Source organism: Oncorhynchus tshawytscha, linkage group LG14 (genome assembly GCF_018296145.1).
Source record: "Oncorhynchus tshawytscha isolate Ot180627B linkage group LG14, Otsh_v2.0, whole genome shotgun sequence".
Lineage (NCBI taxonomy): Eukaryota > Metazoa > Chordata > Actinopteri > Salmoniformes > Salmonidae > Oncorhynchus > Oncorhynchus tshawytscha.
In genome coordinates this window covers 59,726,987-59,741,986 of record NC_056442.1, presented here as the reverse complement: position 1 = coordinate 59,741,986, position 15,000 = coordinate 59,726,987, and the positions used below count along the sequence as shown (strand labels likewise).

Genomic DNA, 15,000 nt, shown 5'->3' with positions numbered 1-15,000 from the left:
TCTGGAAGTGGTCTGAATGGGGAGGGGAAAACGGAACTCTAGCTGTTATTGGCTGAGAGGCTTGGAACTCTCTTTCTTATTGGTCAAACTAATTTACCAACTGGTGATGTCACCAGAAAGGCCAAAATGCCATCCCACCAAAAACAGGCTGAAATTTCAGGCCGTCTTTTCAAACAGCTCTTACACTAAAAGAGCATTATCATCATTTTCATAATTTCACAGTACGAATCCAACCTCAGTGTAGAAGTATTTATAAAACACAGAAATATCATGTTTTTTGACTGCACTGGGCCTTTAAAACAGATATGAAAGAATATTGTACTACTACAAAAAATAAATAAGTAATCTAAAGAGTTTTATTTTTGTTTTGTTTTAGGAGTCCTCCCTCCTTCTCTTCGTCGGGTGGCTTGGAGTTTTCCGTTCTGAGTCTCCTCCGCCTCCTCCTCCTCCTCAGTCTCTCCATTCATCCCTCCATTTGGTCATCCTCTCTCTCTTTCCATCCGTCATCCTCTCTCTCTTTCCATCCATCATCCTCTCTCTCTTTCCATCCATCATCCTCTCTCTCTTTCCCGTCCATTCGTCTGTCCCAGCTGTATTCCAGTCAGGTTAATGACCTTTTCACCGTGTCACGTACAGTCTCTGACCATGAACATATTGGGTCCTCTTTTATCCAAAAAAACGTCTGTCTGTTCCTTCTCCTCTCTGGTTCTCTCTGGTTGTTCGCCTCTCCCTTGTCTCCTCTGTACCCCAGGCAGAGGGGCTGTGTGTGGGCTGTGTTCAGACCTCCTGGGGGTTAGGCTGGATCAGGTCTGCCTGCAAGGCCAGAGTCAGGCTGTCTGTAGAGATCCAAACTGGTTTCTCCTTTAGATCTAGGTGACACAGACCCAGGCTCTCCCAACACACTGCCACGGCCTCAGAGTCCATACACACCACAGGCTCATCATCAGCTAGAGAGAAGAGAAAGGGTTAAAGTCACTAGTTTAACGACACACACAACACATCACAGGTCACTCATCATCCATACACACACACACACACACACACACACACACACACACACACACACACACACACACACACACACACACACACACACACACACACACACACACACACACACACCACCCACCTGTGTAGTCGTCTCCAGGGCAGTGTTGGTGGTGGTGGTCCCCAAGAGTACAGCAGGAGGTCTGGGACGGAGATGAGTCCTCCTCCTCCTCCGGGTCCTGGTCCCCGTGCTCCCCAGACTCTGTGTCTCTCTCCCCAGAGAGGAGGCCCAGGCAGTGAGGAGAGACCTGGCCCAGAGGAACCATCTCCAGACCCAGCCCTCCATCCAGTTGCTGGCACGATGCCATGCGCTGCATTAGGGGCAGAGACCCACCGCCACCACTAGAGAATGTACCGTTGGTCTTCATGTAGCATCTGCCCTCCGATAGACAGACAGAGAGAGAGAGAGAGAGAGAGAGAGAGAGAGAGAGAGAGAGAGAGAGAGAGAGAGATGGAAACAACATGAGACATGTTTCTTTTCAGAATGGACAAACAGGGACATAATGCTGCTGAGTCCTGTTCTGTTGCCTTAGTAACACTCTGAGTCCTGTTCTGTTGCCTTAGTAACACTCTGAGTCCTGTTCTGTTGCCTTAGTAACACTCTGAGTCCTGTTCTGTTGCCAACCTACCAGCTCTTAACTTCTTATGGCTGGGGGGCAGTATTGAGTAGCTTGGATGAATAATGTGCCCAGAGTAAACTGCCTGCTACTCAGGCCCAGAAGTTAAGATATGCATATTATTCGTAGATTTGGATAGAAAACACTGAATATTCTAAAACTGTTTGAATGATGTCTGTGAGTATAACAGAACTCATATGGCAGGCAAAAACCTGAGTCTTTTATCAAAGGTAAGTGAATATTAATAAAGCTATTTCTGATTTCTGTTGACTCCAACATGGCGGGTATCTGGATGGCTTGTTTTGGTGTCTGAGCGCTATACTCAGATTATTGCATGGTTTGCTTTTTCCGTGAAGTTTTTTGAAATCTGACACAGCAAAATCACAGGATATTTTGGAAGCAAAACATTACTGAACATAAACATTACTGAACATAACGCGCCAATGTAAACGGAGATTTTTGGATATAAATAGGAACTTGATCGAACAAAACATACATGTATCAAAGGTTAGTGATTCATTTTATCTCTATTTCTGCCTTTTGTGACTTGTGTTTTTCTGTGACTAGGTGCTGACCTAACATAATCGCATGGTATGATTTCGTCGTAAAGCCTTTTTGAAATCGGAAACTGTGGTGGGATTAACAACAAGTTTATCTTTAAAATGCGGTATAATACTTGTATGTTTGAGGAATTTTAATTATAAGATTTCTGTTTTTTGAATTTCGCGCCCTGCACTTTCACTGTTGTTTTAATGGTCGATCCCATCAGGCCTTAGTAACACTGAGTGTGTTCCTAATGCACCATGGATCCAGGTAGAACCCTTTTGGCTCCAGGTAGAACCCTTTTGGTTCCAGGATGAACCCTTTTGGTTCCAGGATGAACCCTTTTGGTTCCTGGTAGAACCTTTTAGGTTCAATGTAGAACCCTTTCCACAGAGGGTTCTAACTGGAAGCAAAATGGGTTCTCCTATGGGGACAGCCGAAAAAACCCATTGGAACACTTTTCTCTAAGATTGTGTATTTAAGGGCATTACAGGCATGGGAACTGTCCTGTAAACACTCCTCCTAAAATACAGTAGAGACAGTAGCTACAGGAACATCTACCTCTCCTGTAAACACTCCTCCTAAAATACAGTAGAGACAGTAGCTACAGGAACATCTACCTCTCCTGTAAACACTCCTCCTAAAATACAGTAGAGACAGTAGCTACAGGAACATCTACCTCTCCTGTAAACACTCCTCCTAATCTTACTGTTTTATGTTGGGTTTTGCTCTGATGATAAGACTTCACACAAACACGCCTTCTTTTCTTACTCTCGCTCTCTCTCTCTTTTCCTGCCCCTTCCCCCTCCCCTCTCTCTCTTCCTGCCCCTTCCCCCTCTCCTCTCTCTCTCTTCCTGCCCCTTCCCCCTCTCTCCTCTCTCTCTTCCTGCCCCTTCCCCCTCTCCCCTCTCGCTCTTCCTGCCCCTCTCCCCTCTCTCTCTTCCTGCCCCTTCCCCCTCTCCCCTCTCTCTTCCTGCCCCTTCCCCCTCTCCCCTCTCTCTCTTCCTGCCCCTTCCCCCTCTCCCCTCTCTCTCTTCCTGCCCCTTTCCCCTCTCCCCTCTCTCTTCCTGCCCCTTCCCTCTCTCCTCTCTCTCTCTTCCTGCCCCTTTCCCCTCTCCCCTCTCTCTTCCTGCCCCTTCCCCCTCTCTCTCTTCCTGCCCCTTCCCCCTCTCCCCTCTCTCTCTTCCTGCCCCTTCCCCCTCTCCTCTCTCTCTGGGTTTCCTCATCATTTCCCAGGTGGCCTTTACTCTAGTGTGTGATAGCTGTGATCACAGAGAAACAGCAGAGCAGAGGTAAATAACACAGTGCTCATTAACTCGGCTGGTGAAGTGAAATTAAATATATAACTTGTTTTTTTTTTAAAAACTGAAAAGTAGTGCATCTGTTTTCACCCCCTTTGCTATGAAGCCCCTAAATAAGATCTGGTGCAAACAATTACCTTCAGTTAAATAAAGTGTTAAATAAAGTCCACCTGTGTGCAATCTAAGTGTCACATGATCTGTCACATGATCTCAATATATATACACCTGTTCTGAAAGGCCCCAGAGTCTGCAACACCACTAAGCAAGGGGCACCACCAAGCAAGCGGCACAATGAAGACCAAGGAGCTCTTCAAACAGGTCAGGGACAAAGTTGTGGAGAAGTACAGATCAGGGTTGGCTTATAAAACCATCAGAAACGTTGAACATCCCACAGAGCACCAATAAATCCATTATCAATAAATGGAAAGAATATGGCACCACAACAAACCTGCCAAGAGACGGCCGCCCACCAAAACTCACGGACCAGGCAAGGAGGGCATTAATCAGAGAGGCAACAAAGAGACCAAAGATAACCCTGAAGGAGCTGCAAAACTCCACAGCGGAGATTGGAGTATCTGACCATAGGACCACTTTAAGCCGTACACTCCACAGAGCTGGGCTTTATGTAAGAGTGGCCAGAAAAAAAGCCATTGCTTAAAGAAAAGAATAAGCGAACACGTTTGGTGTCCGCCAAAAGGCCGGTGGGAGACTCCCCAAACATATGGAAGAAGGTACTCTGGTCAGATGAGACTAAAATGTAGCTTTTTGGCCATCAAGAAAAACGCTATGTCTGGCGCAAACCCAACACCTCTCATCACCCCGAGAACACCATCCCCACAGTGAACCAAGGTGGTGGCAGCATCATGCTGTGGGGATGTTTTTAATCGGCAGGGACTGAGAAACTGGTCAGAATTGAAGGAATGATGGATGGTGCTAAATACAGGGAAATTCTTGAGGGAAACTGCTCCAGTCTTCCAGAGATTTGAGACTGGGACGGAGGTTCACCTTCCAGCAGGACAATGGCCCTAAGCATACTGCTAAAGCAACACTTGAGTGGTTTAAGGGGAAATATTTAAATGTCTTGGAATGACCTGGTCTATTCCCAGACCTCAATCCAATTGAGAATCTGTGGCATGACTTAAAGATTGTTGTACACCAGCAGAACCCATCCAACTTGAAGGAGCTGGAGCAGTTTTGCCTTGAAGAATGGGAAGAAATCCCAGTGGCTAGATGTGCCAAGCTTATAGAGACAAACCCCAAGAGACTTGCAGTTGTAATTGCTGCAGAAGGTGGCTCTAAAAGTATTGACTTTGGGGGGTGAATAGTTATGCACGCTCAAGTTCTCAGTTTTTTTTGTCTTATTTCATGTTTGTTTCACAATAAAAAATATTTAGCATCTTCAATGTGGTAACTATGTTGTGTAAATCAAATGATACAAACAATTTTAATTCCAGGTTGTAAGGCAATAAAATAGGAAAAATGCCAGGAGGGGGTGAATATTTTTGCAAGCCACTGTAGATATACATATATATTTTTATGTATATTTCCTTTATTACCCTCCACCCCTACCAAATTAGAGTCAACTAGTGAACAACAACACTTAGTATTTCCGGCTTTTATATGCTATATTCATTTTATAGACACAGTATATTTTACAACAGTTGTATTATGTTAGTTTTTACTCCTGTCCTTCCTCTAACCTCAACTTCTCCCATCTATTTCTTTCACAAATGTTCTGAACCTACATACATTTTACAGACCCCGTATGTTTTACATTATCTTGTTGTTTTTAATCCCACCCTTCAGCTCCATTCAACCCCTCCCATCTATCTCTCAACACCATCCAGTCCCACCCTTCAGCTCCATTCAACCCCTCCCATCTATCTCTGAACACCATCCAGTCCCACCCTTCAGCTCCACTCAACCCCTCCCATCTGTCTCTGAACACCATCCAGTCCGATCCTTCAGCTCCCCTCAACCCCTCCCATCTATCTCTGACCACCATCCAGTCCCATCCTTCAGCTCCATTCAACCTCTCCCATCTATCTCTCAACACCATCCAGTCCCACCCTTCAGCTCCATTCAACCCCTCCCATCTATCTCTCAACACCATCCAGTCCCACCCTTCAGCTCCATTCAACCCCTCCCATCTATCTCTGAACACCATCCAGTCCCACCCTTCAGCTCCATTCAACCCCTCCCATCTATCTCTCAACACCATCCAGTCCCACCCTTCAGCTCCATTCAACCCCTCCCATCTCTCAACACCATCCAGTCCCACCTTTCAGCTCCATTCAACCCCTCCCATCTCTCAACACCATCCAGTCCCATCCTTCAGCTCCATTCAACCCCTCCCATCTATATCTTAACACCATCCAATCCCACCTTTCAGCTCCATTCGAACCCCTCCCATCTATATCTCAACACCATCAAATCCCACCCTTCAGCTCCATTCAACCCCTCCCATCTATATCTTAACACCATCCAATCCCATCCTTCAGCTCCATTCAACCCCTCCCATCTATATCTTAACACCATCCAATCCCACCCTTCAGCTCCATTCAACCCCTCCCATCTATCTCTCAACATCATCCAGTCCCACCCTTCAGCGCCATTCAACCCCTCCCATCTATCTCTCAACACCATCCAGTCCCACCCTTCATCTCCATTCAACCCCTCCCATCTATCGCTCAACACCATCCAGTCCCTTCAGCTCCATTCAACCCCCATCTATCTCTCAACACCATCCAGTCCCACCCTTCAGCTCCCCTCAACCCCTCCCATCTCTGAACACCATCCAGTCCCACCCTTCAGCTCCCTCAACCACTCCCATCTCTGAACACCATCCAGTCCCACCCTTCAGCTCCATTCAACCCCTCCCATCTCTCAACACCATCCAGTCCCACCCTTCAGCTCCCCTCAAACCCTCCCATCTCTCAACACCATCCAGTCCCACCCTTCAGCTCCATTCAGCCCCTCCCATCTCTCAACACCATCCAGTCCCACCCTTCAGCTCCCCTCAACCCCTCCCATCTCTCAACACCATCCAGTCCCAGCTCCATTCAACCCCTCCCATCTATCTCTCAGCCCCTCCCATCTCTCAACACCATCCAGTCCCAGCTCCATTCAACCCCTCCCATCTATCTCTCAACCCCTCCCATCTCTGAACACCATCCAATCCCATCGCTGTGATGTTTCATAAAAGTATTGAACCTTTCTATTCTCATGATTTCTACAGATTGTAAATTAAAAATAAACATTTTTGCCAAAATTATTATTATATTATTGATTGACTACGACTTTTCAGATCAGCCAGTAGTGCTATCTGCAGAGTTAGGTTAATGTCACCCAGTAGTGCTATCTGCAGAGTTAGGTTAATGTCACCCAGTAGTGTTATCTGCAGAGTTAGGTTAATGTCACCCAGTATTGCTATCTGCAGAGTTGGGTTAATGTCACCCAGTATTGCTATCTGCAGAGTTAGGTTAATGTCACCCAGTACTTCTATCTGCAGAGTTAGCTCCAGGTTAACGTCACCCAGTACTTCTATCTGCAGAGTTAGCTCCAGGTTAATGTCACCCAGTAGTGCTATCTGCAGAGTTAGCTCCAGGTTAATGTCACCCAGTAGTGCTATCTGCAGAGTTAGCTCCAGGTTAATGTCACCCAGTAGTGCTATCTGCAGAGTTAGCTCCAGGTTAATGTCACCCAGTAGTGCTATCTGCAGAGTTAGCTCCAGGTTAATGTCACCCAGTAGTGCTATCTGCAGAGTTAGGTTAATGTCACCCAGTATTGCTATCTGCAGAGTTAGCTCCAGGTTAACGTCACCCAGTACTTCTATCTGCAGAGTTAGCTCCAGGTTAATGTCACCCAGTAGTGCTATCTGCAGAGTTAGCTCCAGGTTAATGTCACCCAGTAGTGCTATCTGCAGAGTTAGCTCCAGGTTAATGTCACCCAGTAGTGTTATCTACAGAGTTAGCTCCAGGTTAATGTCACCCAGTAGTGTTATCTGCAGGGTTAGCTCCAGGTTAATGTCACCCAGTAGTGCTATCTGCAGAGTTAGGTTAATGTCACCCAGTATTGCTATCTGCAGAGTTAGCTCCAGGTTAATGTCACCCAGTATTGCTATCTGCAGAGTTAGGTTAATGTCACCCAGTATTGCTATCTGCAGAGTTAGCTCCAGGTTAATGTCACCAAGTAGTGCTATCTGCAGAGTTAGCTCCAGGTTAATGTCACCCAGTACTTCTATCTGCAGAGTTAGCTCCAGGTTAACGTCACCCAGTAGTGCTATCTGCAGAGTTAGCTCCAGGTTAATGTCACCCAGTAGTGTTATCTACAGAGTTAGCTCCAGGTTAATGTCACCCAGTAGTGTTATCTGCAGAGTTAGCTCCAGGTTAATGTCACCCAGTAGTGCTATCTGCAGAGTTAGCTCCAGGTTAATGTCACCCAGTAGTGCTATCTGCAGAGTTAGGTTAATGTCACCCAGTATTGCTATCTGCAGAGTTAGCTCCAGGTTAATGTCACCCAGTATTGCTATCTGCAGAGTTAGGTTAATGTCACCCAGTATTGCTATCTGCAGAGTTAGCTCCAGGTTAATGTCACCAAGTAGTGCTATCTGCAGAGTTAGCTCCAGGTTAATGTCACCCAGTACTTCTATCTGCAGAGTTAGCTCCAGGTTAATGTCACCCAGTAGTGCTATCTGCAGGGTTAGCTCCAGGTTCATGTCACCCAGTAGTGCTATCTGCAGAGTTAGGTTAATGTCACCCAGTACTGCTATCTGCAGAGTTAGCTCCAGGTTAATGTCACCCAGTAGTGCTATCTGCAGAGTTAGGTTAATGTCACCCAGTACTGCTATCTGCAGAGTTAGCTCCAGGTTAATGTCACCCAGTACTTTAGCTCCAGGTTAATGTCACCCAGTATGTCACCCAGTAGTGCTTCTATCTGCAGAGTTAGCTCCAGGTTAATGTCACCCAGTAGTGCTATCTGCAGAGTTAGGTTAATGTCACCCAGTATTGCTATCTGCAGAGTTAGCGCCAGGTTAATTTCACCCAGTATTGCTATCTGCAGAGTTAGCTCCAGGTTAATGTCACCCAGTATTGCTATTTGCAGAGTTAGCTCCAGGTTAATGTCACCCAGTAGTGCTATCTGCAGAGTTAGGTTAATGTCACCCAGTATTGCTATCTGCAGAGTTAGCGCCAGGTTAATGTCACCCAGTATTGCTATCTGCAGAGTTAGCTCCAGGTTAATGTCACCCAGTATTGCTATTTGCAGAGTTAGCTCCAGGTTAATGTCACCCAGTAGTGCTATCTGCAGAGTTAGGTTAATGTCACCCAGTATTGCTATCTGCAGAGTTAGCGCCAGGTTAATGTCACCCAGTATTGCTATCTGCAGAGTTAGCTCCAGGTTAATGTCACCCAGTATTGCTATTTGCAGAGTAGCTCCAGGTTAATGTCACCCAGTAGTGCTATCTGCAGAGTTAGGTTAATGTCACCCAGTAGTGTTATCTGCAGGGTTAGCTCCAGGTTAATGTCACCCAGTAGTGCTATCTGCAGAGTTAGCTCCAGGTTAATGTCACCCAGTAGTGCTATCTGCAGAGTTAGGTTAATGTCACCCAGTATTGCTATCTGCAGAGTTAGCTCCAGGTTAATGTCACCCAGTATTGCTATCTGCAGAGTTAGGTTAATGTAACCCAGTATTGCTATCTGCAGAGTTAGCTCCAGGTTAATGTCACCCAGTAGTGCTATCTGCAGAGTTAGGTTAATGTCACCCAGTACTGCTATCTGCAGAGTTAGCTCCAGGTTAATGTCACCCAGTACTGCTATCTGCAGACTTAGCTCCAGGTTAATGTCACCCAGTACTGCTATCTGCAGAGTTAGCTCCAGGTTAATGTCACCCAGTAGTGCTATCTGCAGAGTTAGGTTAATGTCACCCAGTATTGCTATCTGCAGAGTTAGCGCCAGGTTAATGTCACCCAGTACTGCTATCTGCAGAGTTAGCTCCAGGTTAATGTCACCCAGTACTGCTATCTGCAGAGTTAGCTCCAGGTTAATGTCACCCAGTATTGCTATCTGCAGAGTTAGCTCCAGGTTAATGTCACTCAGTATTGCTATTTGCAGAGTTAGCTCCAGGTTAATGTCACCCAGTAGTGCTATCTGCAGAGTTAGGTTAATGTCACCCAGTAGTGTTATCTGCAGGGTTAGCTCCAGGTTAATGTCACCCAGTAGTGCTATCTGCAGAGTTAGCTCCAGGTTAATGTCACCCAGTAGTGCTATCTGCAGAGTTAGGTTAATGTCACCCAGTATTGCTATCTGCAGAGTTAGCTCCAGGTTAATGTCACCCAGTATTGCTATCTGCAGAGTTAGGTTAATGTAACCCAGTATTGCTATCTGCAGAGTTAGCTCCAGGTTAATGTCACCCAGTAGTGCTATCTGCAGAGTAGCTCCAGGTTAGCACCAGGTTAATGTCACCCAGTATTGCTATCTGCAGAGTTAGCTCCAGGTTAATGTCACCCAGTAGTGCTATCTGCAGAGTTAGCTCCAGGTTAATGTCACCCAGTAGTGCTATCTGCAGAGTTAGGTTAATGTCACCCAGTACTGCTATCTGCAGAGTTAGCTCCAGGTTAATGTCACCCAGTACTGCTATCTGCAGAGTTAGCTCCAGGTTAATGTCACCCAGTACTGCTATCTGCAGAGTTAGCTCCAGGTTAATGTTACCCAGTAGTGCTATCTGCAGAGTTAGGTTAATGTCACCCAGTATTGCTATCTGCAGAGTTAGCGCCAGGTTAATGTCACCCAGTATTGCTATCTGCAGAGTTAGCTCCAGGTTAATGTCACCCAGTATTGCTATCTGCAGAGTTAGCTCCAGGTTAATGTCACCCAGTAGTGCTATCTGCAGAGTTAGCTCCAGGTTAATGTCACCCAGTATTGCTATCTGCAGAGTTAGGTATGTCACCCAGTATTGCTATCTGCAGAGTTAGCTCCAGGTTAATGTCACCCAGTATTGCTATCTGCAGAGTTAGGTTAATGTAACCCAGTATTGCTATCTGCAGAGTTAGCTCCAGGTTAATGTCACCAAGTAGTGCTATCTGCAGAGTTAGCTCCAGGTTAATGTCACCCAGTAGTGCTATCTGCAGAGTTAGCTCCAGGTTAATGTCACCCAGTACTGCTATCTGCAGAGTTAGCTCCAGGTTAATGTCACCCAGTAGTGCTATCTGCAGAGTTAGCTCCAGGTTAATGTCACCCAGTACTGCTATCTGCAGAGTTAGCTCCAGGTTAATGTCACCCAGTAGTGCTATCTGCAGAGTTAGCTCCAGGTTAATGTCACCCAGTACTGCTATCTGCAGAGTTAGCTCCAGGTTAATGTCACCCAGTACTGCTATCTGCAGAGTTAGCTCCAGGTTAATGTCACCCAGTACTGCTATCTGCAGAGTTAGCTCCAGGTTAATGTCACCCAGTATTGCTATTTGCAGAGTTACCTTCAGGTAAATGTTGCAATTCTTCAGGCATTCCTGGACCTGCGACCAAAAACAAGCTTCATATGGGCAGTACCAAAACAAACAATCTAATGATTCTGTGTCTTCCCAGGAACATCTGCAGAGCTGGGAAGGTTGTGTCCACCAAATAAATAACATTCTATTGGTTGCAAGAATTTGTATAATAATTGAAATAGAAAACATTTGCATATCAGTTCATAAACCATGTGCCATGGAATCGGTATGTCAAAAATCTGTTCCCAAGTATTCTGTAATCTATATGGCACAGCTGTCATTTTGTTTGGTCCTTAAAAGAAAGTGTTATACTTATTTTTATTTTGACAATTTTCTTTAATCAATTTTGGTCTATCATGCAAGGCTCACAGACAATTTCCTACATTTCCCCCCTTCCATTTTCCTCTTCCATCTTTGTGGTAATGCTGCAATTAGTTGGTTGTAATTTTGGGCAGAGCAGACATTTCCACATATTTCTGTTAGCTGCATGTGTGACATAACTCCACCAGTCCTATTTTTGATATCACTTACAAAAATTCAACATTTTTCATATAAAAAAAAATCGACTAGTATATTAGAGTTTTTTTCTGATTAAATTGAAACCAACTTTCTATTGTTTTAAAAATAGCGATATTTGAGAGATGATTTCCTTTTCAAATAACTGAACGTGAGAGGTTGTGATCTGAGTAAAGTGGAAAAGGCTTCTTGAACATGGGGTGAGACATTCTTATTAATTTACTGAAGAACCCGTTTGGATTTAAGTATAACTTTTGTATGACTGATGCCTTTAGTGAGAGGTCTAAAGCTTTAATAATTTAATAATTTCAGCCCTCTGAATTCATATGCCGTTACAAATAAAATGTCATATTTTTTGCTCATATAATAAAATAAAAAAAGGTGTAGGTGTAGGCAATTCCATAAGCAAATAGATAAATTGCAATATGACTAAAGAGTTAATCAGGGAGATTTCTCCACAAATTGACAGGTATTTTCCTTTCCATGGTAGCAAGAGCTTATCTATTTTTGCTAACTTTCTATTAAAATGTATTGTAATGAGATTGTATCTTTCTTTCAGTATATGAATACTGAGAATGTCCACTTTATCATCAGAGCATTTTATTGGTAAACTACACAGTAATGTAAAAGTTGTATTTTTTTATGATCCAATACGTAATATAGTACATTTATCATAATTTGGTTTTAATCCAGAGAGGATAGAACAAGTATCTAGATCATCGGTGAGGCTGTGGAGGGATCCAAGTTGTGGTTTAGAGATAAAAGGCTCTTGATATAATTGGTGGATCTGATTTTAATAGCTAAGTTTTCGATGGCCATAAATAGATATGTGAATAGTGGACAACCTTGTTTTTACTCCCCTTGACAGTTTAAAACTTTCTGAGAATTAGCCATTATTTGCTATTTTACACCTAGGGTTAGTGTACATAACCCATTGTATATATATTTTTTTCAAATTTAAATATTCCAGGGATTTATATATAAATTCCAGTCTTATATTATTGTAATTACACTGGATTAATAATATATTACACTGGATCTTTCTTCAATAAGTTCCTCCATTTCTTTTTGTTTTTCCTCTGACTTATTCTGAGCCTTTTTATCTTATTGCCATCTATCCGTTCTGTTAGACATTCAATTTCCTTTGTTAATATGGACTCTTTTGATCTAAATTTCTTTAGTTTTTAGAGCTGAGTATTGCATTTCATGGCCTCCAAAGCCACGTTTAAAAGTGTCCCATGCGATAATGGGATCTGCTGTACCGATGTTATGTTGGATAAAAGTCTGTTATAAATGATTCTGTCCCAGTTAAAAACAAGTTTTCATTGAATAGGCTTTGATTAAATTCCCAATATCATCACCCTCGTGGAAATTCAGTAAGAGTAATATATTTGTCAATTATGTGATGGTCCGACCTCATTCTGTCCCCTGTCAACACTTTTTACACTTTTGGTGCCAGAGAGAATGACATAATAAAGAAGATATTAAACCTCCTCCATGTATATCTCACTAGGTCAGGATATTAAACCTCCTCCATGTATATCTCACTAGGTCAGGATATTAAACCTCCTCCATGTATATCTCACTAGGTCAGGATATTAAACCTCCTCCATGTATATCTCACTAGGTCAGGATATTAAACCTCCTCCATGTATATCTCACTAGGTCAGGATATTAAACCTCCTCCATGTATATCTCCCAAGGGCAGGGTTTTTAAGCCTCCATATATCCACTAATTCCAATATATCATGATTTCCTTTAAGAGCCTGAGGGTGATAGTTTGTAGTGTAATTTCCTTTACGGTCCCTTGAGGTATTTAAAACTGTATTATCATCTCCCACCATAATAATAGAGTCTCCTATTGCTTGCAGCGTTGATTATTTATTAAATATATTTTCAAAGAAGCTTGGATCATCATTATTTGGTCCATAAAGGTTAATGATCCAAATCTGTTTATGGTCCAATAACATATTTAAAGTCATCCATCTACCTTGAGGATCTGTTTGGACAGTTTGAACATTCGGATAGAAATTATTGATAATTAAAATCATCACCCTTTTGAGTTTCCTTTGTCCAATGGGAGAAGTATATTTCACCCCCCCACCCACCCCACCCAGTCCTTTCTCCACACATTTTCATCTAAAATAGTTGAATGAGTTTCCTTTGTCCAATGGGAGAAGTATATTTCACCCCCCCACCCCACCCACCCCACCCAGTCCTTTCTCCACACATCCCTAGATCTCTACAGAAGCATTTACATTGTTCTCACCTCAATTTGCTTTATATATAGCTAATGAAAAACACTACCAGTCAAATGTTCTTCTTCTTCTCATTCTAGGGGTTTTCTTTATTTTTACTATTTTATTGTGGAGACTTCACAAACTATGAAACAACACATATGGAATCATGTAGTAACCAGAAAAGTGTTAAACAAGTCAAAATATATTTTCTATTTGAGATTCTACAAAGTAGCCACCCTTTGCCTTGATGACAGCTTTGCACACTCTTCGCATTCTCTCAACCAGTTACATGAGGTTGTCACCTGGAATGCATTTCAATTAACAGGTGTGCCTTGTTAAAATGTTATTTGTGGAATTTCTTTCCTTCTTAATGTGTTTGAGCCAATCAGTTGTGTTGTGACAAGGTAGGGCTGGTATACAGAAGATAGCCCTATTTGGTAAAATACCAAGTCCATATTATGCCAAAGGAAGACCCAGAGTTACCTCTGCTGCAGAGGATAAGTTCATTAGAGTTACCAGCCTCAGAAATTGCAGCCCAAATAAATGCTTCACAGAGTTCATGTAACAGACAAATCTCAACATCAACTGTTCAGAGGAGACTGTGTGAATCAGGCCTTCATGGTTGAATTGCTGCAAAGAAACACAAACAAGGTCTCCCGGGTGGTGCAGTGGTTAAGGGCGCTGTACTGCAGCGCCAGCTGTGCCACCAGAGACTCTGGGTTCGCGCTCAGGCTCTGTTGTAACCGGCCGCGACCGGGAGGTCCGTTGGGCGACGCACAATTGGCCTAGCGTCGTCTGGTTTAGGGAGGGCTTGGTCGGTAGGGATGTCCTTGTCTCATCGCGCACCAGCGACTCCTGTGGTGGGCCGGGCGCAGTGCGCCCTAGCCAAGGTTACCAGGGGCACGGTGTACCCTCCGACACATTGGTGCGGCTGGCTTCCGGGTTGGATGCGCGCTGTGTTAAGAAGCAGTACGGCTGGTTGGGTTTTGTATCGGAGGACGCATGACATTCAACCTTCGTCTCTCCCGAGCCCGTATGGGAGTTGTAGCGATGAGACAAGATAGTAGCTACTACAACAATTGGAAAAAGGGGTCAATTTCAAAAAAGAAAAAAAGAACCACAAGCATCAGACCGGTGGAAATCTGTCCTTTGGTCTGATGAGTCCAAATTTGAGATTTTTGTTTCCAACCACTGTGTCTTTGTGAGATGCAGAGTAGATGAACGGATGATCTGTGTGGTTCCCACCATGAAGCATG

The 15,000-nt window shown here is 44.0% G+C and overlaps 1 protein-coding gene across 2 annotated transcripts in view; it reads right to left on the bottom strand.

Moving 5' to 3' along the window:
* The window catches only part of cdon (cell adhesion associated, oncogene regulated), a 138,396-nt gene that overhangs the window by 331 nt on the left and 123,065 nt on the right, over positions 1–15,000 (bottom strand). For both annotated transcript variants that reach the window (XM_042297772.1, XM_042297771.1), the window contains exons 18-19: positions 1,130–1,422; positions 1–947 (exon numbers count right to left, since the gene is read on the bottom strand). The exon at positions 1–947 is cut by the window's left edge and continues 331 nt beyond it. In XM_042297772.1, the coding sequence (XP_042153706.1) occupies positions 778–947; positions 1,130–1,422 (463 nt within the window). In that variant the 3' untranslated portion in view covers positions 1–777. The remainder of the gene's footprint in view (positions 948–1,129; positions 1,423–15,000) is intronic.